Source organism: Eretmochelys imbricata, chromosome 5, assembly GCF_965152235.1.
Source record: "Eretmochelys imbricata isolate rEreImb1 chromosome 5, rEreImb1.hap1, whole genome shotgun sequence".
NCBI lineage: Eukaryota > Metazoa > Chordata > Testudines > Cheloniidae > Eretmochelys > Eretmochelys imbricata.
The window spans coordinates 111,479,087-111,503,230 of record NC_135576.1 but is presented as its reverse complement, the minus strand read 5'-3'; the positions used below and the strand labels follow the sequence as shown (position 1 = coordinate 111,503,230).

The following is a 24,144-nucleotide window of genomic DNA, read 5'->3' as shown; positions in this document are numbered from 1 at the left end:
CTTTAAAGGTGCTGTGTGTATGTGTGTGTGGGGGGGGGGGGGGCTGGTTCTCTGTTTGTTTATGACTTATAGAGAAGTCCTGGACGGTTATTGGTGGGTTGGCTATCCAAGTAGTAAACCCTCTATCCCCAGGACAGGCGTGCGTTTTACATTAGAAATCCAGAGCCTTGTTTTTCCCTGCAACAGTCTCTCTGAGAGCTCCTGATGCACCCCAGCAAAGCCCGGGTTCCCTAGGCTGCCCTGGGGAAACCCCGGCCCCGTGCCTCCCATGACCAGAATAGCGGCTTCCCTTAGTAGCTCATAGCCATCGAGACTACAGTTCCTAGCTGGCAACGAGGCCGAGACTACAGCTCCCAGCAGGCCATGCTTTACCCAGAAGGAAGGGAGTGTGCCGCATTGCACGCTGGGACCTACATTTCCGCATCTAAGAATCCTCTTAGTAGAGCGTTCTTTCTTACAGCTGCGCGGGAGGGGTTCTCTCCGGGCTGTGATTGGTCGGCGGCGGGCGCGCCCTTATGGCGTCACTTCCGCTGCGAGGGACGCTCCGCGCCCTGTGTTTTTTCTTTGGCGGGTTAAAGGAAATGGCGGCCGCGTTAGGGAGCGGGAACGGCGGTGAGAGAGGGTCCCGCCGGAGAGAGAAACCCTCGGAGTAGAGACGCACCCTTCCTCCGGCCCGCGATCCCGCCCTCAGCATGAGCGTCTGGGAGAAGGAGCATCTCTGGCACTGCCTGCTGGCGCTGGGCTTCGAGCCGGGAGCGGGAGCCGCCGCCGCCGCCGGGAAGCTCAGCACCCACCTCAGCCTGGGAGTGTGAGTGCGCGGGGGGGAAGAGGGAGCGCCAGCCGGGCCCCCCCCCTTCCCCAACCAGGGTGCCCAGGCTACTGCGAGCCAGGGGGCATCCGAGCTAGTGCTGGCAGATTTGGCGCGGGGGCGGGATCCCTTGAGCGGGAGATGCCTTGCTCGGGTGTCCCCTGGCCAGATCACCTGGGAGCATCTCCTATGGTGCTGTTGGGTGCAGACGCTGCACAGTAGGGTTACCATATTTCATTTTTCCAAAAAGAAGATGCTATGGGGGTTGAGGAGTTGAAGGGGGTATCTGCGGTGGGGGTACTCACTGGAGGTGGGGAGCAGTGCCGCTCCCTAACACAGTGGCAGAGTGGCTGGTGGAAACCCAGGACATGTAAGTCAGCAACGTCCTACAGGGCTCCTTCCCCAGGGCTGGGAGCCAGGACCTATGTGGGCCACTTTGGATACAGGGGAGGGACCAACTAGGACATGGATCAAGTGAGGTTCTTTCTGAGCTGCAGTGTCTGCTCTGAAAAAATTCAAACATTTCCTGTTGTTTGAAAAATCTGCCCCGACAGAGGATGGATCCTCCAAAAAGAGGCAATAGCCAGAGAAACCTGGATGTGTGGTAACCTGCACAGGGCCTGGCTCTTCTCCAGTAAACCCTGCCCATGACAGATGGTCAAAGGGAGTGGGGCTCCCACCTTGAAGGCAGGGTGGGGTGTGTCCGTTCTTCTTGGAGAAGCCTGTCCCTGACTTGCTGTGGCAGCACATCTCTTCCACCAACCCTACATCTGCCAACATGGAGCTAGCTGTCCCTGCAATCCCTCTTGTAGGTATCGACCAGCGAGATGTGATGTTATGCGTGGTGTTGTTCACGGGTTTGTAGAAAGGCCTTTCATGTGGAGCAGTCAGACTTTACAGTGCTGTGCACTGGATCTCTGGTAAACAAAATGGGCTTTTCATTGGGTTGCTTCTCACTACAAATAATAGTGTACATGATATTTGTCAGAAGAAATGAGGTCTGGAAATAGCAACAGCTATTGCTGTGTGGATTTGACACAATTCGATGCAGTTTATATGGAAACAGTCACCTTGGTAGTGTATTGACACTGAACTGACGTAACTGCTTTCAGGACAATAAACTCTCTTGATGGGATTGTCTAAGTGTTATTAAGGAGCCTAGAATGCTGCAGAGTCCTTCATTGGATTAAAAATTGTTAAAATAATCTGGAAGGGTTCTGCCAAATTTGCAGACCAAAGAATATGAGGGGTTTTGTAATCTTAAATTCACATACAAACCTTAAATTAGTTTGTTTGAATGCTTAAATTTCAATTATTTTGGTTGTTGTCACTAATTACTTTATATTTATCAGGAACATGTTTGACAAGCCGAACAAGGATGCTTTTCATGTGGTTGCGCGCTTCTTGTTTACTAAACTGGATCATTCACGCTCAGTAGAGGTTTTCCGGTACGCACAATTTTTGTGTAATTAATAACAATGTTCTGTGCACACTCGCAATAGAATAATCACTGATGTCTCTGGGGTAGAGGTAACCTGTTTGGAGAATGTGTTACAAAAATCACTTACAAACTACCATCTGTGTAGGTTTCTCACACTTGGGGTACAGCTTCTTAATGCATGGCAGACAACTTACCTAGGCCAAATTTTTACAGCAGTAGTCGTAATGTAGACGATTTTGGGGAAGCTTTTATAGAGACGGCAAAAGGCACATCTCCTCACCTCTAACCAAATTTCAAGTATCAGGTTCAAGCCATAGAGCCTCTCAATGAAATGACAAGCATTTTTTTAACGTGGGCAAAAGATTTTCCCTGATCTGATTCTCAAACAGCGAAATGGTTTTATCAGAAACTTTCTAAAAAGAAATTCCATCTAAAGCAGACAGCTGGCATGGAAAATTTCAGCCCAAGGAGCTGGGCAAATTTATAAGCAGTTGGAAACAGGGCCTTATAATAGGAAATGGCAACCTGACCAGCTTTGGCTATAATGTATTAATTATGAACCCTAATAGCAAAAATCTGTGCGTGTGAACTGTTTCACTGCTAGTCATTTTAGCAAACTTCCAGGTACCCTTTGATCATAGTTTGAGTACTGTTACTACTTTCCTCCCTTACCTTCCTCCTAAAAGGAATCACTACAAACTTTTGCATTTTTCAGCTACATACTTAAATAGGTAAATTAGATTATTTACAAATATACTGAAACTGACTTTTCTTCTTTTGGAATGGAAAGATTTTGTTGCCCTCCAGCGGATAAAAAGGGAGATGCTGAATTCAGGAAGCAGTGCTGCGAATGGCTAAAAAAAATTTCAGTAAGTATTGGCAAGAATGAAATGATCACTGCAGGGAATTCTTGTCTGTTTAGAGTACCACATGTATAAGTAACGTTTTAGGTTATTAAACAACGTACCTGCCACCAAAGAATAACTCTAACTTTCCCAAGTACAATATATGGCATAGGTCAATTTTTTAGACTTATTTGAACTGAAAGTTACAGCATGGTATGGTAAAGCTTAGACTGCAAAGCTGATACTTTTGGGCTTCATGCATGCAAAAAGCTATAGCCATACACTTAGCTTTCTGTGTATTTCATGCCTCAGACAAACCTGTAGGTGAACAGGCTTTCTTAAAAGGTAAGTTGGGAAGAGTTTATTTCAACATAAATATTGTATGTTTCAATTAATTACAGCCATCGTAGAAGACATTGGTATTGAGAATGCAATTTGATATAAGAAACTTTGCAGCTCTAGAATATTCGTTTGTCCTGGGTAAGGGCAAAGCTGCTAAAGTTAAAGAAGCTTCTTGAATAGAAATTATAAACAGGCCCAAAGCAAAATTGGTTCCCTAACTGTATTCTGGGTTCTTCCTCTAAGTTAGCTTCTGTCTAAATGGGGTTCTGCTAATCATTGCCTTTATGCTTAGAGGGTTTCCAGTATGTCACAAGATCCTAACCCCTTTCCTTAATGGCAAGTTGGGTGAACTCTGTTATGCAAAATCACCTGAAGAAAAGGAAAATAATACAGTGACTGCCTTTAACGTGGAAAAGAAAGTGGCAAAAGTATTTTCCAGGACACAGTGTAATTGGAATAGAGCACTTACCTATTAGGGGGTTGGGACAGCAGAGGAAATCTAACAGATATCCATAACTAATCCCGACCATAGTCTTGAAACAATTTGTTCCCATCCTGGAGATGGGGAGGAGGGGATCCAAACTTTCAAATTACTATATCACGACTGTCTACTCTTTTGACAACACATAGACTGGGTTTGCTTCAAAGTTATGTAGCAGCTAAAGACCTTTATCCCATTACAATGTTCTTGTATTTAATTAAATGTGTGGTAGTTTTTGCTTTGACAAAATCACTTCTTGGGAGAATTTATTAATAGTAACCAATTTCATTTCCTTAGGATGAATGTGGAAACAGCTTTCCCCCTGTTGTAGCTTCACTATTTCTGTCTCCTGGTGGTCCTAAATTTATTCATCTAATGTACCACTTTGCAAGATATGTAATAGTACAACATATGAAAAAAGATTGTGAAGGTAAGTTTTAGTTGTCTGATTTTTTTTTTTTTTAATCGCTTCATTCATAATATGTGACACAGTGTGAAACTGTTTAGGGCTTAATCTGTTATAAAAATCTTAAAAGGTCCTGAGCTGTTAATCCAGATCTTCATTGGAGGTTGGTAGGGAGTGGGTTCAGATCTGGTCTCGTTTTAAAACCCATTTTCAATTAGTATTGGTGCCCCATAGAATAATAGTTTTGTTTGGAAATTGATTTATCTAATATTATCTTTTCTAGTTCCTAACAAAAAGCACTTGCCTGTATCTTGATGCTAAAATTTATGTGCATGTTCTTGCTCCATTTAGTTCTAAAACACTCATCCTCACAGAAATGGCAGCCATTTAGGATTTCCTTTTTTTTTCTAAATGGAAAACTGGTAATCAGGCAGTACAAATCTCCATAAGTGATAAAGGTGTGTGAGGTTCTAAGGGTTGATTTTTGTTCATATGATGGAGTGAAGTGATGATAAATATTTCTGTCTGCATGTTTCAGAATATTCTGTGAACTGATCTGGCAGTTTGTCTCCAGTTGTCTGAGTATCAGTAGCACTAGCTGATACACTTGTTCAGCAGTGAGTCAAGATATGTGCATGAGCATGGAGACTAAACTACTCACTTCACTCTTGCAGCTTGTGCTTAGACAAGGTACACTAACTTAAATAAACTGGTCTGGAAACAGGTTTGAGGCACAATGACGCAGCTTAGGAATCTGCTGACTGTTCTGTCTTTATGTAGAGAGCTTCAGTCTTCTAGTGTGCACATCAGGTACCTTTTGTAAGTACTAAATGCACTGGTATGGGATGAGAGCAGCAAAACTTTCTTCCGTTATCAACCCCATCTGGTCCAAGCTAAATGAAACTTAATCATAGATTTTAAGGTCAGAAGGGACCATTATGATCATCTAGTCTGACCTCCTGCACAATGCAGGCCACGGAATCTCACCCACCAACTCCTGTAACAAACCCCTAACTTATATCTAAGCTAGAATGAAACTAAGTGAAAACATGACTTCTGAAATATCTTTTGCAAGTGCTTCAGAAATCATAATTAAATTCATTCTGATTCTAGTGCAAGTGAGGAAAATGCATAGAGGCTATAGCATTATACAAGTTGTGTAGGAACTTAGAAACTGCAGTCTAAACTCTTAGTAGTATTACCTGTTTTTGTATTGTTTCCAGCGTTAAACTTGTTTTGCTAATAGTGGCTGCAGGGAGGGTCTTCGGAAGATGGCAGAGTTTTATTACGGTCTAATTGGCGAATAGAACAAGCATGTTGTCAAAAATAAGGCTAGCCTGCTATTCTTGGTGGTCTGAGTTACTGCTTACTAACATGCTCTTTATCACTTCACCTGTTTTTAAAATGGAAACTAAAAACACTTAGACGGATGATTGAGATCTCACTGTAGTTTCTTTGGGTAACTCCAGCTCTTATGAAAAGCTGCCTTAAGTTAAAGGGACACTGTCATCTTATCTGTATTTTTCACCTACTATTGTTAAAGTAGTTGGTTGTTTGTAACTGAAAGACAAGCTTTCCGTAGTTGGGTTGCTAGGCGCACCTGACAGTGCTTTGTGCGTTTATAGTGGGGTGGTAACACCAGTATAGTTAAGGTGGTTCTTGTGGAAAGAACGAGATGACATTTAAATGTGACTTTTACCTAAAAAACTGGCAGGGGAATTTAGTTTCCCTAAAACTAATTTAATCACTTTCTGAAATTGACTAAGTTGAGTTTCCCTCTGAGCAAACTTAGTCAAACACAACCAGATACCCCTCTGTTACATGCAAGTACTGTGAAGTAGAGGAACCAGTTTCTTCATGCTCTCATGAGATACTATGTTAGTGTTTCCTAATCTGGGGGTGAGTATTCACCATATTAATCCAAGAAGGATAGTGGCATGAAAGGTTATGTCTACAGAGCAAGTGGAAACCCACAGCAGTGAATCTCAAAGCCTGGATCAACAGACTCAGGATTGCACTGCTGTGTAGATGTAGCTTTGGCCCTGAAATGTACAGAAGGGGTTGGGATTCAAAGCCCAAGCCCAAATGTCTGCACAGCTATTTTTAGTGCTGTAGCATGAGTCCGAATCTGTAGACCAGGGTTCTGAGACTCGGTGCTGTGTTTTTCTGCTTACCATGTAAACATACCCTCTTGTACAGTAGTGCTGGAAGGGAAAAGGGCATGTCTTTCTAGACTAGTCCTTCTCCTCCTTCCCGCCCCATTGCAAAAGTGTTCATGCAGCAGCAAGTAAGTCAGCAGGCAGGGTCTTAAAATCTGCCTTTCCTTCCCAGCTCCTATAGTGGTCCTTGCTGCAGGAACAGTTTTCCTCTACTCAGCTTGGATAAGCTTGGGCAGGAAAGCTACTATCTTCTCTGTTCTGATGTCACTCTTCACAGCACATGTGGGTCAGCTCTATGGAGTCCCCAAGGAGCAATTTTCCCCCTTTCCAAGGAGCATATAGTCTTCTGGTGAGATGGTGAGGGAAAAGTGCAGAAAGAATAAATGTACCCCGAAGGGGAAAAAGGCGAAGAGAAACGGATAAAAGGACAAAGTGTATAGGGGCCACATATGTTGATCCATCCCATCTAAAGAGATGGGAACCTCTGTTTTATATTTTGCATTTAAATTAAATCACCGAAATTAGAAACATGTCTTGTTACCTATAATTTTGATGGCACATTTTGAACTTTCTGTTTAACTGATTTATATAGACACCAATGTACATTTTCCGGAAGCCGTGAATTCAAGGCCTCATGACTCATATAAGGCAGCAGCAAGATACAGGGTGGCATGTATTAGATTTTTACAGTCTATACAAAGGGAAGATTTTGTAATTCGAGAGTATCAAAGAAAAGCACAGTAAGTAACTCTTGTGGGGGAGGATATTTTTAATTGAAAGTCTTCATAAAAATTACTTATTACATGAGTAGCAATATAGATAAAGACATTTCCAGCTTAAAGTAACATTTTTGCAAATGTCTTGCCTTCTAGTGTTAAGAACTCCCAGCTTTTTGCAATTAACAGCACTTTGTGCATATTCGTTTCAGTTGTTCCCTGTATGCTGTTTTTGTAGCCCTTTACACGTAACAACAGAGAGAAATTTTAAACATTAAAATGTGATTGTTCATCCAGCAAAATGGCTGGAGCACTCTGGGATGGGTATAGAGTAGACTTTAAGTTATAGTGTATTTAAAGCCACTGCTGTTTAAAAAACAAATAGTAATTATTTTGTGGTTATAAGAGCCGTTTGGCCTCTGAGTTTATCAGTGTGGGATATACTTTGTCAGCATCATCCTTCAGTTGTCTTACTAAATTATCCTCTTCGGTCTTCAACCGGGACATATCCAGTTTCTTCCTGCTGGGGAATAATTAACATCCTGACTTGCACCAAGTTACATCTTTTCAAAGCTTCCACTTCTTTATTTTTCGCATCAAAAAACTTCAGAATACTTGAAGATCCTGTTGTACTTCTAAAAATCAGGCCATTTATATATAAGTGGCAAAACAAAAAATCAAGTTAGGCTGCTAGGCTCTTGGGTCTTGAAAAGTTTAGCCACTGCAGTTATGTAAATCCCAGTGCTCTGGCTCCTAGTGGGTACTAGTCAATTGGAACACAGGAATTTGTATGCCAGACAGTTGAGAAACCGTGTATTAACATGTAAATTGGCCCTCAGCCATAATTTAAGTACTTGGATAGCTGAGAAATAACATTTCTGGTAACTATATCATTTTTGTAGTTATTGAAAACTATTTCAGTATAATGCAATGGAACACCGTCAAACTTTCAAGTCTTTGGTAAGATCTTTAGGAAAGATCTTGCACAAAATAACTTGTGTGAGCCTATACAATGAACTGTGCAAGGCTTCAGAGCTATCTGGATATTCAGGTTTGGGCTGAAACAGCCTGAAAAGTAAATTACTATCTTCCCTTCATATTTTCCATGTCAATGACCATTAGAATTGGGATATCAGAAAAAAAATGCAAGCCTTCAGCTTGATATAGTAGCTCTGTTTTGCTCATTTGTTTTTTGCAGATTATTGACTAAACAAATAAGAGATGCAAGATCTGAATGTGCAGAGCTGCACAAACTGCTTCAAAAGTAGGTATTCCTTCCTAACTGTTCTTCAGATTTATGAAGCTAAAGGCAGACTATTGGAAACTTTTAATTGTAGTTTCATCATAGCTAACTCAATTTTCTATTTTTTTAACTAGAATGGAGCAAAATAACCAAAAGCAAAGTAACAAAGCAGAGAGAGTTCAAAAGGTGAGGATTTTTTTCTTGATGGCAGATGGCTGACTTTATTTTTTTAGTTAACATACTCCTCCAGCAATTATTCCATCCCAGATACTGCTCTCTACTTCAAACATGCTAGCATTCCTCATTTAACTTTATGCATTTCTGGTCTTGTCACCAGGATAGTGTGGCAAACATTTGAGCCATGACATTTTTTTTTCCCTCCCCCATTAAGGTTCGCTCCAGGTGGGCATCTGTAATGGAAACCCTTACATTCTTGGAAAAGGAAAAAGAAGTTGTAGATTCTGTTGTTGATGGTCACGTGGACCAGTATGCTTTAGATGGAACTAATGTCACTATCAACATTCCAAGGCTGCTGCTTGAAAAAATTGAAAATCAAATGTACAACGTATGTCATTGTCTTTAAAGTACCTAATACTTGTCTCTTCACATTTGTGCTTTTTATTCATAGAACTCCTAGTTGCCTTACAAAAGTGACAAGTAAAATTATTCTCACTTAATGGAGCTACATGTCTGTTTTGCCATCTGTTATGAGCCCAGAGTAATGCAGCATACTGCTCATAGACCTGGGAACATGCCTTGATTAGTGTTGCATCAGATGCCAAGTACTCTTACGTAGCAAGGGAGAACGAATAAATCTGATTTGATTGTATTTAATGTCCTTACTGTAACCTGCCCTACAAACATGCACAAGCTATTCTCTTAAATTATCACATTTAAAAATGTTTAAACTGCAGTAATGATATCATGTTTGGGTGAAGGGAAGGCCTAGATTACTTTTGGAAAAACTCATAGCAGGAATTTCTAAGACATATATGGAAAACATGATCTTTCCTTAAATTAAAAAAAAAAAAAGTTTAGAGAGGGAGATGTTGATCATTGTCAAAATTGAGGAATAAGGAAAAGTAACGAAACGATTGGTTGGGGGCTTATTTTCTTCTACATTCAAATGTACTTGGAGGTATTGAGGTAAAATGTCTTACAGTACGGTGTTAGGTATTCTTTATTTGAAGTCCTGTTTCAAGTGTAAATCTCACTAAAGCTATTAAATCAATAACTGCATTGCTAATCCCATATTAAAACGAACACTTAAAACTAATTTAATTTTTTTCTGATTACATTTTGCATTTCACTCTACTTGGACAACAAAACTAGACTGGTCAGACTCATGCATTGTGTACAGTGATGTTTAGGTTCATAGAATTGTTGAGTGGTGATTACAAATGGTGTTTGTTAAAATGCTTTCATTTCATATTAATATTAAGTTAATATATAACCCCTTCTAAGCACCCTTAATTTTCTGGATCTCAACCAAGGTATGTCTCTCACTTTTTTTTTTAAAAAGTACAGATTCATAATCATAGGAGTTTTGTAGCCCTCTACTATACCTCCTCAGAGAAAGGTAGCGATCTAATAACTGATGTATCTATGAAACTGTTTTCTAATTGGTTTTCTCTTTTTTCAATATTTGAAGTTGCATATAGGGAATATATATGAAGCTGGAAAACTCAATCTGTTAACAGTCATTCAGTTATTAAATGAAGCACTGAAGATTTTAAGACATGAACGTCAACAAGTTGACCATGAGGCACTAAAATTAGATCTTCAGTACATTGAAGGGAAGACCAAATTTCAGAATAAAATTTTATTGGGTCTGAAGTCCATGAGGTAAACTGTTAGAATTTTTTCTGAGGCTCTTTATGCTTATTTTCTTGCACAAGGGAAGGTGTAGTCTCCTGCATGTCTCTTCCAAAATAACACAACACTTCATATTTTGGCCTTATTTGCTTTACTGAGAGAATATGCTGATTTCATCAGCTCTGCTCTTGATAGATATTTTGGCTGACAAATGTTTTGGTGTTACTTGGTGTTCTACATCTACAGAGGCATCTGCAAAATTCAGCATTTTCCCCTCTGCTGTCTTTATGAGCAAGCCAGTTGTGCTCCTGGCTGTGTGAAAACGGAAGCTGGGCATCTTAGTTCAGTGATGGTAGTGAAGGATTCTTACTCCTTTGATCTTAAATGATCGGTGAGAAGTCTATTGTACTGGCTAAATTTTAGCATAGTAAACTGAAATTAAGATTTTAAATCTCTTGTATTCACCCTTTAATTATTTTAGGTATTGTGTTCTTTGAAGACTCTAATGACAGTTTTTGGTCAGCGTTTGTATTTTTAGTCAGTTATCTATGCTTTCTTTGCAAAGCTTGCATTTGGCATATAAAACTGGTTTGTAAAAAAGAAACAATGGGACACTTAAGATACTCTAGAACCCTGTGTCTCGTTAAATTTCATTGACTATATATTTACATTATCTGACAACTGTTACAAGATAAACAAAACCAACCCCAAATACACTTTGATAGCACAAAGTTGTCCATCCCAAGCAATTGCAACATTACCCAGAAAAACATCTGATCTCTATCAGTCTGCTTTCTATGTAACATGATTTTACTTCCAGTACAAATACTTAGGGTCCATTTGTTTTTAAAATGTTGCAGGCACAAACTGAAGCGAGAGGATCACGTGTCGATAGTGGAATCAATTGCTGAAAAACAAAAAGATTGGGATATGAAGTGGGAAAACTTCCTTGGGCAGTCTCCCTTTAGTTTAATTAAAGATCAGAATCCAGTAAGTAATATGAGCTTTTTGGAGAAGTAGAGTATGGCTGTTTTCTGGGGTTGGAGAGCTGAAGCAGACTTCCTAACAAATATATAACTGCAGTAGAATCCTTTTAATGCTTCCAGTGTACCAGATATTACAAATGTTCTAGTCTCCTTGGCCTTTTTAAGATGAGTAGGTGTAAGTTTAGTTCAAAGTACACGAGACCTTTATGATAACCAGTCAAAGTTGGTATCCTTGTAGGTAATTCAAAGTTGGTCCCCTCAGGTCAGGAGTGAGTCGTAGCAGCAAATCAGTGGGCAAACTTGCATAGCAATTACCTCCTGTAACTCTCTGTAGTTAAAAGAGCACTTAATTTTCAAGTGGTGTCTGTCTTTGAGCATAAAATTTACTTCATAAAATTTGACCAGGTAAGCTTTTAGTCTATTTCCAGTGAACGAAGGATAACGGTTTAATAACATCTGCTAAACATTTGCTTGTGATCTCGCTGCCTCTGGCCTTTAGTTTTAAAAAAAATACTGAATCAGTTTTAGTTGTGTTAAATACTACTGATCTGGAGTTTTTCACAAAAATAATTGTTGAATAATTTATTTTTATTTTGAAAAGGTACTTGATTTGTTACCAGCTATGTCTCCTCTTTCTTTTGATCCTGCAACAGAAGAGGCTTATAAAAGCAGTGTCTTCTGTAAATATCCAGCATCAATTCCAGGTGAGTAAATTGGATAATGTTTTTGGTCATCCCTAAGGTGTTCTTTGTCTTGAAAGGATTCTCTGCTTGCCTTTGATACTCCAGTCCTCAATAGCTTCTTGTCATGGCAGTCGCCTTTCTGACAGATGAGTGCTGAGCACTGTTTCTTTGGAGCCTTTCAGTACTGCTCCTTGTTCATGGAGGAATAAGGAAACTTGGGCTGAGAACTCAGCTCTTATCAGAGGAAAACTGCTAATATGTCTAAAACATTGATTTCAGTGCCACTTTCATCTCACTAATACATGATGAGCGTTTTAAAATATATTGTCTCTTGCAATTGTCATGAGCCTTGTTTCTCCCCCACTTAGTCAACATTCATTTAAAAAAAAGTAAAATCCTTATTAGATTTCTAACTGCAATAACTTAAACCTGTTTCTAGTAGAAACATGCATGTTTAAGCTGGATAGGTAACATACTACAAAAACCCAAGGAAGTCTCCAAATTCTGGTAACACTTCCATAGCGTGTGTGTTTTCCTTGGCTTTCTTGCATACAGATTCCTGGCTGGAGGTTTTTTTAATTTGCAGTTTTTAATAATTCTAGAGAACCATCCTGGTTATTACTCTGCCTTTGTGATCTATCTGTCTGCTTTAGGACAGTGTGTTTTTAAGTTGGTTAAAATTTTGTTCACTAACATCCACTTCTAATAGAGCTGCCTGCATATTAACCATAGCTAATTCCTAGAGCTTAATTTACAATGTATTGGCATTGTAAATGTAGTGATATAATGAGAGGTTCCTGTGGTTGAAGTGGCAATATCTTTGATGACTTAATTCAGAAAACCCTATCACGTGGGTTGAATTTTTATGCCTGTAATGAATCAAAATACTGAATTTCTGTTAATTGAAGAGCGCTTGTACTAAACTGTGTATGTGTTTGCTATTTGATATCTGCACACTTTTCTGCCCACCAGCTTCGTTCCATAACTCATCTTCTGGCATTGGCAAATCACTGTAGAGTACATAAGGGCTTTGTTAAATTGACATTTTGAATAGCCTTTTGAACTAGTCTGCTTATAGCACTCCTAGATCTAAAATTGTTGTGTGTCACCTCTGGTCCTTCATAATCAAAGAAAATAGACGAGGCAAAAAGTGGTAACAAATCCCTTCCATTTCCTATTCTAGATACGCCAAAAAAGGATTGTCAAGCAAATGACGATAAGAGAGAGGATGCAGCATTGGAAAGTATCATGGACACAACATCTACGGGAAGGTATGATTAAAAAACTATCTTGGACCATTCAATGCATGAGTAAAAGAGGTCAACCGGTGCAGACTGTTACTTTCCTCATTAAGATTCTTCCTCTAAACACTTTCTTTTATGAAGCCTTTCCATAATACCTACAAAGGGTGAAACTATATAACTATCCCTATTTTGGGTGTCCTGAGTTGCATGGCAGCTGTTTACCCTAGGAGGTCCTCTATGGCATTTTAAAAGGTTGTATTTTTCATGCACCCACATAAAGACTCCTACAAACACCTGAAAGCTGTTGTTTGGAAAAAATAAAGGGAGTAAAAATTTCAACAAATTTTGACTAGTTATCTCATTCCTAGAAATCAGTTCATATCATCTGCATCTGAGTTCTCTTCAGATTATCAAAGCAGTTAACGCTAGACTTGTGTTTACTGAGTGACTTTATATAACTTTCTGAAAATTCCAGTAAACTAAATGTGTAACATGGACAGACAACTATGTTATAGAAGTGGTAAAACAGGTCGGAATACTACTATACATAATTAGATTACTTGCTTCCTAGTGAGTAAACTGAATTTTAATAGCATAGTTTTTAAAAGAGAAATAGGTAAAATTACTTAGATGCAGTGATGATATTTAGTTTAGCTTTCTTCTGCTTTTCTTTGCCCATCAGAACTGACTTAAACTTGTACTAGTAGCCAACTATCTGACTTCATAAAACACCTAAAACACAATTCAAATCCACAAGCACCAAAAGGCTTACAGGCAGGTTACTTAACACTTAAAGAATACATACTTTCATGTGGTGTGACAAGGGAACTGAAATACATTGATACTTAAAATGATGCATTTATCCTTCAACAGTTTGCTTTAGAACTCCAGTTGATCTCAGATTCCCAATATGAATAATACACATCTCTTTATATAAAGTTCCACTCTAGAAGTATGTGTGGGGGTTTCATATTTATTACTGCTTGGGAGACTGATACACAAATAGGGCTAAAAATCCGCTCTAATTGTCACAAGTCCTCCCTATAGTAAAACTGCCTTCTGATGACCGGGATGAATTGAGGGAAATCATAACGGACAGGTACGGGGCAGACAATATACTGAGCTTCATAAGACTTATATGCAGCATGTTTGGTTTAATTTCAATAACTGGAATGTTGTCTTTTTCTAGGATGCTCTCACGCTTGCAGTCAGCTACACAGAGCTTTCTCACAGCTGAACCCAGCAGTATGGTACTTGAAAAGGTCAGTTTTTAATAGCTTAAATTGTCTTTGGGGGAAAAAAAATAAACACTTGAGACGTTTGTATTCTGTCTGCATTAAGAGATTGCAAGGTAAACTTGGCATACTTTCCTGAGTCCTGCTGGTAGATTGAAAATGGTTATGATGTTACCATCGACACCTAGCAGAGGATTCCCCAGACATTGGGAAAATCATCAGGCTGCATAGCACCTGTGATAAGTTTCCACACCCGGCTCCCAGCTTAGGAAGTGTCTGTACTACACCAGTAATATCTGATTATTGGAACAGCTTCTTATGGGGGCTGTGAAGTGGCAGCTCAACTTCAGTAGCATCAGGGCCAATCCTAAATTATGCTTCAGGGTTTGCATGGTGGTCCCAGGTTGAGGAATGCAAGTATTGTCTAAAAAGCACCTTTGCTGCATCTTGGCTGCACTAGACACAGAAAGGGCAAACCCAAGGGCTTACTGTTATCTGTATGCAACACTTCACCTACGTAGGTATGCTTTGTGTCAACTTAAAATCTGACTGGAATGAATGTTTGTCAGTGTTTGATGTACTATTTGATTAAACTAACGCTGACACTACAGGTGCTGTGCAGTTGAGTTTGGTAGTTCCTTCAGATTGTGCATTTTCACAATATAAGACTTAAAAACTTCTTTATGTTCCTTTAGGATGTACATACTACAACTCCCAAAAGGAAAGAACGGTCGGTTTCTCAAAAAATCTTAAAATATGCAGTTCACAAACCTAGACCAATAGAAGCTTGGAAGAACGAAGACACTCATGTACTCCAATCACCAAGTGCAATTAAAAGAGAAGATCCTGTTAAGAAAGCACAAGAGCAACTGGCAGAAGAGGTTAGGAGAGGCTTCGCTTCTTAATTACACTTCATTCACTAATCCTGATCTTCTAAAGATAATTTGATCTTGGTACTCAATTGTTTATGATAACTGTTCTTATTTAATTGTAGCTGTCTAAGCTTCATTTTTGAGTCATGTAAGAAGAAAAGGATGAAGGCTATAATTTAAAAGTACACATTGCTCAAATACACATTGCTCAAGTACAATAGAATACTCTTAATTGGAATATCCTAGTGGGTGGTGGCCTTTCTGATTTACCAGGAGAAAAGTAATGCTGCTGTGCAGGAATCTGTAAATCCCATAATATTACTGGAGAGTATTCACAGTGCTTGGATATTTCTAAGGCACCTCACTTCTGTATTTGTATTGGATTTCTGCAAATAGGCCTACTTCCACGGGAGAGGGCCTAAGCCTGTCCCTCTGTTGCATCTACTGCTGACATTGTGCGGTAAATAGAATAATAGTCAAGTATATGTAGCTGCCGTTGATGGAACAAACTAATAGCCCAGAAGAGGGAAGGTAGAAAGTTTGAATTCCTTTTGTATATCACACAAATATAGAAGGGACTGAAAGCTATTAAGGCAACAAACTATCAGAGCCAGTATAAGACTCATGAAAGGGTACCAACTAAACTGTGGTGTTAATCAAAGATAACTTGTTCTCATTAAGCAGCCACTGTTAGTCTTCCCTGGGAGAACTACGTGATTAAGCGTACCCTGGTGACATAGAGCTGCTTATACCATTCATGTATTTTGTTTCTATGCTTGACAGAGTTGATGCTTTTCCTTTGTTTCACTTACTGAAAGCTTTCTGCAGCTTACAAAACTGATCTTAGGTCTATAACTATTAAATATTTTGGCATTTAACTATAGCATCTGAATATTGTTCGACAAACATTTGGACATGGCAGGTGTGTGCAGGCACTTTAAGTCCTTCAAAGGGAATTTTTGTTACAAGAACCTGAAAGTTGTGCTATATAGTGAGATAGAAGACTAAGTGTCTTCATCCCTGAAATGGTGTAGTTAATTGTCAGCTGCACTCAAGAATATTTTGTTCATTTATAGAATATTGACATCCCAAGTGACATGATTTTCCCATAATTGTTCAGATTGGAACTCTCGAAGTAAAAGCTTAATACTTCTCTTAAATGCTTTTCATCCAGGACTCTCAATTCCTGGTTGTTTGTTAGTTAATCTCACTTCGTCGTCTCTCAGGGAATCTTGTCTCCATTTTAAAGAAAGATGAACTAAAGCATGGGCTGAAACAAGTCAGTGGTAAATTAGAGAACAGAATGCAGAATTTTGACTTCCAGTTTCATATTCTGACCAGGAGGCTTTCTGTTCTTTTTCACACTTACTCACTTTAAAAGGAGCATTTTCCATAATTGTAGACACACATTTAAGCAAGGGCTGTGGAACTCCTAATGCTCTGGAGTGGGTGGAGAGAATGGGATTCATTCAGTGCTATTATTAGCAGGAACAAAAGTTTTATAATCTTCCTCAAGAGTTTCCATTCTCTAAACTTTCTCCTACAGGTTGCAGATGTAGTGGTATCAGAATCGACTCAGGGCGGTGGTGGAAAAGGAATGGAGTTAGATGACCTAATTGGCTCATTGGCTTCTAACCCTTTCTTAACAAGGAAACAGATCCCACGAACTCCAGAAAATCTGAGTAAGTTCTGTTCTCATAATGGAGAGTAGTTGAACTTCAGTGAATTTCTGTTGAATAGAGATGCTGCCATATTAAAGGACACCCCCCCCCCAAAAAACCCACTGCTCAATCAGAATGGCTTTAACTCTTAACAGTCTTCGTCATGATGACATACTTATTATATGTAACACAACATAGTACCTGTAACAAAACAAACATAGTATGACTAAGGCGAGAGAGAGCAGTGTTTCTCAATGACTGGAGCACAGACTGGCACCAGTCCCAGAGATCTCCCTGACACAGTTTAGGAAGGCAACAAGTGGTCTCCGGTATATAAAAGGTTGAGAAACACTGGTATAGAACTCCTATGCCATCACCTCTGTGCCGTCGGCATTGGGGGCATGGGTGGGGAAACATCCATCGTTTCAAAGGTAGCATGTCTACACTTCTATGAAAGTAGAAAAATAGGTGGGTAAACAGTATGGAATTGCAATTAAATATGTCCTTAATTTGTTTCAATCTTAGTTACTGAAATTAGAAGCTCATGGAGAAAAGCTATTCAAGCTGAAAATCCTTCAGATACAGAGTTGGTTCAGACTAAAATGGTGACAAAAGAAGCTCCACTGGATCTAGAGTCTGCAATTTGTAGCCGAATAGATACTAGTATGGCCTGCTTTATGTCTTCATCTCACATGTCTGACCTTAATGTTTCTAACTTATTAGAAGGGAAATCTTCATTAAGTTGGATGACACCTGCACCTAAAAAGCAGTTGGCGGTTAGCCACATCAGTGAATCGCCAACACAGATACCAGCTACAAGAATGCCAGATAACGAAAGATCTTGGGAGCTTGGATCAAAACATACTGTTTCAAGTAAAAGTCTCTCAGAAGATCCAGAAGAATCTGTCTTTCCAGCTGTAGATAAGAGCATGAATCCTCTGGATAATAGTGCAGAGGAATATATTAAAACAGATGCTCTATCACCTTATCTTTGTCAGAATTCTTCAATGCATACAACTCTGTCGTGGGATGCTTCTCAAATGGTAAGTGGTACTAGTTCTGACAGTCATGAAGTTATCCAGTTTGGAATACTACATGAGACTCTTCCAGAGGAACTTGGCAACATAAGTCTTAATAGCTCTAAAAGTTTAGAGACTGATGATGAAGTCGAAGGTAATTCAGGGGATAGCAAGTCCTTAGCAAACATAGTGAAAAATGATTGGGCTGCTCAAGAATGCAAACTGGATTTACAGTCTATTCGCAACAGGTATGAAGCACTGAAAAAGACCGTTTTTGGAAATGAGGCAGATTCGTTTCAGTCACCTTCTAGAAAACAATTTCTGAGGTGTGGATCTGAGATAAACCTTACTCCAGGATGCACAGAAACAAAAGAAGTATTTAGTCCTGTAGGAAAACTCTATGCATTGGATGCAGAGTGTATCAAGACACCTTCACGCATGTGTCTTTTTGAAAGAAGGCATACTCTTTCTCCACTGATTGCATTTTCTCCAGTTCAAGCACAAAAGAAACCTAGAGACTTCCTGCATAGCTTGAAGGGTAAGCTTGTGTTTGTGCTTTTGACAGGATTGTGCTACTATCTGTACATGTGGAACTCTTCACTTCTGGGTTTCCTGGACGTAATCTGAGCACTTGGCTTCTGCTTTAGGAGTTAAGGGGAAGAAGGGAATCACCACGGTAGTGGATTGTTGCCACAATTACAGCTACTGTCTTTCTCCCTGGAAGGAGCAATGTAGGTGCATATATATGATCATGGAAGGAGGGAGAAAGATGCAGATCTGATCTTTGGGTTGAGTGCACTTTCTGATGTCTTAGTCTTTTCAGCAGTGGAGCAGAGGGAGCCTTTTAAACTTTTTAAAAAGTGTATATTCAAGACAGTCATCCTCCGATCTACTAGTTTCCAAAGATTCACATATGCATAATTTTTCTTCCTTGAAAAATGATACTTCTCCCCAGAGGTGGATATTTAAATTGATAAAGTCCATATCTTGCAAATTACTTTTTCCAGATATGGAACTATGGGAGTCTTTGCCAAACTATAGACACCAAAATGTGGGAGAGACCTAGGTAATACTTACGCTAATGAAACACAGTATAGCTTCCCACACCAGAAACAGAAATACAGTGGCACTAGGCACTTACTGGTACGCCTGTAAGCATCATTCAGTATACTTGAGTAATTAGTACGACAGGAATTAGCCTTGTAAGTGCACTTGGATTTAATATGGATTTTACTCAACAGTCAGTCCACAGTAAGTATCCAGGACATTTTCACTTAAATGTCAAATGGAAAAGTTGATAAGTTGAATTTAACGGGCTTATCTTAAAGGGACAATGACAGACTCAGACTGCAATGCACTCTATGGGGCTGCATCCTGCAACTATCAATAAACTGAAGATAGTAATGAATGTAACTGCTTGGTTAAGTGGTCCTTCATAAATTGTACTTCCTGTCGGTTAACTTATAAACAGCTTAGATGACACCTGAAAGCTAAAAGTCCTAAATGATTTGGGACCAGATTGCTTATTAGAAATACATGCAGGCCTATAGAAGGAAATCAAGCAGATGCTTAAACTAGTTCTCCCTTGGCCCTGCTTGCTGGGAGCTCTGAGGAATCTACATTCAGTAACCTTCTGATTTATTGGAAGTGACTTAAAGATCATCATCCCTGTAGTCCACATTTGATAAGCCTTTTCTCCCTCGGTAGCAGCGGGTCGTTAATATATATTGCTACATAACTGGTGCTGTTACATACATTAAGTAGCAATAACAATGTAACACTTTAAATTGGTTGCATACAGGCTGTACTGCCAATGCTGGTGCACACCAGAATCCTCTCTAGTTATTAGCTGCAACTTCTTTGGTTGTGCAGATATGGGAATTTTTCCTTTCCCTGATTTGGAACAATTGCCTCTGTAGGAAGTGTCTCCAAACACTAGTCTCTTTTTCCTAAGGGTATTTGATATGTCAGATTTTTTTAATACTATACATTTATATAACAATACATTCTTTTTCTAGAAGAAGAGAATTTGAAGGAGAAGCTGGATGCAAAAGAATCCTCATCAGATATAAAGACACGTAAAGATGAAGCAGTTTCACACTTAATAGAATTATGATGCACTTGGATGTGTAATGCTTGTGTACTAAACAATTAGACTCATAATTAAAATGCTATTTGTTGTTTACATTTTTCAAACCCATTTCAGACTGAAATTCTGCCAATACATACATTTAAATGCTTATTTTAACTAACCTGGGAAGAAATTTCCTTAGTGTACAGTGTCCATTAAGGCTCAGTTCTTTCTTTGGTTATTGGTCAGAGGGACTTGGAGATTTTTGACCATTGATATGAGAAGACTAGTAGTCGGATGTGTGGAATCAAACATTTTGTTGGATTGTGTGGTTAAGTAATGCACACTGAAACGCCTGAGGCTGACGCGACTTCCTAAAACAGTTCACATTTTAATCTGAAGTATTAAATAAAAATAAAAAAAACTAGTCAAGGACCCTGTTGAAAAATGACATTTAACCATGTGCATTATAAGGTATGAAGGATATCATCCTTTAATTTTTGAAGTCTAGCAAAATTGGAACTTTAATTACCACACAAATTGTGAAGGGACTTTGTAGAAGAAAGAGGATGGATTCTTTTAAAGACCGCCTCCTACGCAATTCCCTGTTTGGGAATGACGTTTGCCTCCCAATCTGACTTGTCAGGTTTATTTTATGGAGGCCCTTGTTGGGGCACCAGCTCTGGTACTCTAACTCCACAGCAGCATGATTCTACTGGTGGTACCCTTGGTTATAGCATTGTTTGTCAGGAGAAATGATGGGGCTATTCAGAAAAGGGCTGGAGACCTTTCCAGGTTGGACTGAAGGGGGATAAATTTTTATCCATCCTACCCTGCCCATTGTAAGCCACAGAAAACTTCTGCATATTCAGATCAAGGTGTGGGTATGATTTAGCCTAATTTATTGACTTGCAAGGGAAGAGAATGAATTTGGTAAGATGGAGCACTGATGTCTATGGTCTCCCATAAACAAACCCCTTGATTTAAAACTCTGCCTTTAGTTCTACTTGAACAGTCATGTCCCCAAAGTGTGGAAAGATTTAGGGAGAGTGGAGTCAAGTGGAAGAAAGGCATATGAAGAGTAGGACAAAGGAGTGCTCACAAACACTGTAACTGAGCCCACTAACAAGACCAATTAGAAATCCACTTGTGGGTTAAAGTAATTTAGGATTTTTTTGTCTAACTTTAGATTTCATGTTTGACTTTGTCTTGTGTTTATTTAAACTTTTTTTAAATAGTTAATTAAAATGAAACCGTTTTCAGTCTTGTTACAGAAATATTTAATTTTATAAACTTCATCCTGCAACCTCAGTCTAAGATTTGTCTACTTGTGTTCTAGGCAATGAAATGGGACTAGATATCTAAAGTAACTCTGCATTACTGTGAAATAAAGAGAATTAACAGCATATTTACTCTAGAAATCATAAACTGAGCTCCAGTCTGGCATTCAGCTGAGGACTTTGTAGAGTTGTCTTTACCATTGTTAAACACCAGCTACTGTGCTCATAGTATACAAAACGATATGTTTAAATGAATTGCCATTTTAAATGGTCAAAATAATTGACACCAAATGACCAGGATTTGCTGGATAAGTTATTCTTGTAGAAAACAAGCAGGTGCTGTTGGAGCAAACACAGTAAGATCTAGATAATCTTTTTTGTCTTCAGGAGAAACAATTGGATATAAAGTTTTAATTCCTAAACATGTTAGAAGGGTTGGATTGTTTAATCATGGTTTTTTCCATCAGCCTGCCTAAGAACAGACAGTGTGGCTGCCTCCCTTCTTATAATTCTCCATTGCTATAAAAATGCTTACACAAGTATTTCTTCATACTTGTTTTGTTTTTTCAAAATCTGCATTCCATGGACTAGGAAAGATGGAGTTCTCTTCAACAGACCATGCAAGAGTGAAAAAATTAAGCCCTTTATACAAGTCTTTGAGCTCTTGGGTCCCCTATGTGAATTTTGCATTATGCCTTTGTGATGGCAGGTGAATTAGCAAATGACCATCACCTACTAAATTGCTAAGTAAAATGTAATCTCAGAAAAGTATATTTCCATCTTTTTGCCATCAACTTTCTCCTACCACATTAACTCATTAGTCCCACTTTACACAGTGAATTCTGATGACTGCTAAGTCTGAATTTGGAAGGCAGAGCAAGACTACTTTCACTAGCTGAAGCTGTTACTCTGGAAAAAAAGTACATTGTGGGCTTGTGTATCCTCAAAAATTTTCAAATCAATATGCATTGATCTAAACAATCAGTCACTCTTTCTGTAATCCACATTTAGCTGCCGCTGTTGATGCATGAATCTAGCTCACTGTTCGCTATTAAATGTGTAACTGTCACATTCAATGTACTGGTGCTTTGTGATATACTGATGGGCTACAAGGTGAGGGTATGGAAGAAAAAGCTGAACGGTGCCATACTAAAGTTGCTTTAATATAAGAATCTGAAATATGATATGAAGTACCTTTAAAACTGCATAACCCGTTCATCCTATAAACTGTGTGGTCCAGACTCTAGATGTTTGCTATATTGGCAACATCATCATTAATGGAAGCAGAGTAACTGTGGTGTTCGATAGTCAAAGCGATGTTACCTTTACATTAAACTAGTGTGACAAATCAAGATTAAAAAAGAGCATAGCCTACGTGGAGGCCAGAAGCTGTGCCCTGCAACAGTTGAGCAGCATGTGCTGCTGTCAGGGCTGTTCAGAGTGCCATCAGCAGCAGGTGGATTGCAGGATAAGAATTTGAACAGAGAAGGGAGAATTCAAACATACCTGCTTAACTTATTGACAAACACAAATTTCCTATTACCAGCACTGGTACTACATTGATAGTTGATCCAGTGCATTTACTGTTTAAGTTACATATTTAATACATTTAAATATAGAAAAGGTTCATTATTGTTAAACTACATTATGCGCAAATGCATTTTGCTATGTATACTATAGTGTGTGTGTACTGCAGGCTACTGCCACAGTCACAATAGGCAGTAATATTAAGGTTGCAGTGACTTATTTGTAAGACAAAGCTATGGAATGTCCTTGCTGGTGGGGGAACCTTTCCATTCCCACCACAGTGAAATAAGCAGCTGTAGATGTCAGTTCATATTTTATTGATTCCTTTTTATTTAATCCTATGCTTTAGGTTATAAATGCATAACTCTTTTACACAATATTTGATTTTATGAGAAGTGGTTATAAGTGATTTTACTTTTATGTACCTTTTGCATTCTTCCACATCAAATGAGCTCTTGCGTACTTCAGTTGCTGTGTGTAGTGCACACACTACTGCCAGGTATCCATCTCTTTGGGAAGAAACATGTCTACTGAGTATCTAATACCTTCACCGACAATTCAGGACAGAAGAATATTGTATCCCCGTGTTTTCTAACTCTTCTGTAGTTAGATGACTTCTTAAAACAAGAAATGTACGCTGCCTAACTTTCCACTCTATCTCCTCTCCCTGGTGAGGTAGGGTGGCTGTAGTTTAAGAATTACTGCTATATCCTGTGTGACAGGTTATAGAGTGGTAGCTGTGTTAGTCTGTATCAGCAAAAACAACAAGGAGTCCTTGTGGCACCTTAGAGACTAACAAATGTATTTGGGCATAAGCTTTCGTGGGCTAAACCCCACTTCATTAGGTGCATGGAGTGGAAAATGCAGTAGGGTATAAATACACAGCATATGAAAAGATGGTAGTTGCCTTACTAACCTGAATCATAGAATATCAGGGTTGGAAGGGACCTCAGGAGGTCATCTAGTCCAACCCCCTGCTCAAAGCAGGACCAATCCTCAACTAAATCATCCCACCCAGGGCTTTATCAAGCCTGACCGTAAAAACTTCTAAGGAAGGAGATTCCACCACCTCCCTAGGTAACACATTCCAGTGTTTCACCACCCTCCTAGTGAAAAAGGTTTTCCTAATATCCAACCTCAACCTCCCCCCTGCAACTTGAGACCATTATTCCTTGTTCTGTCATCTGCTACTACTGAGAACAGTCTAGATCCATCCTCTTCGGAACCCCTTTCAGGTAGTTGAAAGCAGCTATCAAATCCCCCCTCATTCTTCTCTTCCGCAGACTAAACAATCCCAGTTCCCTCAGCCT

General features: G+C 39.2%; 1 protein-coding gene and 1 non-coding gene across 4 annotated transcripts; both read left to right on the top strand.

Moving 5' to 3' along the window:
* Positions 1-572: 572 nt before the first annotated feature.
* HAUS6 (HAUS augmin like complex subunit 6) lies at positions 573-22,376 on the top strand. Of its 3 annotated transcripts, none has more exons than XM_077817691.1 (17): positions 573-808; positions 2,161-2,256; positions 3,040-3,118; positions 4,215-4,347; positions 7,075-7,222; positions 8,397-8,462; positions 8,576-8,627; positions 8,833-9,006; positions 10,093-10,286; positions 11,117-11,246; positions 11,844-11,946; positions 13,109-13,196; positions 14,359-14,431; positions 15,100-15,285; positions 16,823-16,958; positions 17,463-18,494; positions 19,978-22,376. In XM_077817691.1, exons 1-17 carry the CDS (start codon positions 693-695, stop codon positions 20,070-20,072), a joined length of 2,901 nt encoding a protein of 966 aa, XP_077673817.1. In that variant the 5' UTR covers positions 573-692; the 3' UTR covers positions 20,073-22,376. The 3 variants fall into 3 exon arrangements, with proteins under 3 accessions (XP_077673817.1, XP_077673816.1, XP_077673818.1); XM_077817690.1 differs by having other exon boundaries at positions 19,975-22,376; XM_077817692.1 differs by lacking the exons at positions 573-808; positions 2,161-2,256; positions 3,040-3,118; positions 4,215-4,347 and adding an exon at positions 4,926-5,013 and having other exon boundaries at positions 19,975-22,376.
* LOC144265474 (small Cajal body-specific RNA 8) lies at positions 14,154-14,285 on the top strand. Its single transcript, XR_013346291.1, has one exon.
* Positions 22,377-24,144: the final 1,768 nt, after the last annotated feature.

What these genes read in the sequence shown, in the direction of transcription:
- HAUS6 (XM_077817690.1), top strand. Translation starts at nt 693, where the DNA reads ATGAGCGTCTGGGAGAAGGAGCATCTCTGGCACTGCCTGCTGGCGCTG. An exon ending in CTGCACAAACTGCTTCAAAA is followed by an intron (nt 8,463 to 8,575) that starts GTAGGTATTCCT and finishes TTTTTTAACTAG; the next exon opens with AATGGAGCAAAATAACCAAA. An exon ending in TTGGGTCTGAAGTCCATGAG is followed by an intron (nt 10,287 to 11,116) that starts GTAAACTGTTAG and finishes AAAATGTTGCAG; the next exon opens with GCACAAACTGAAGCGAGAGG.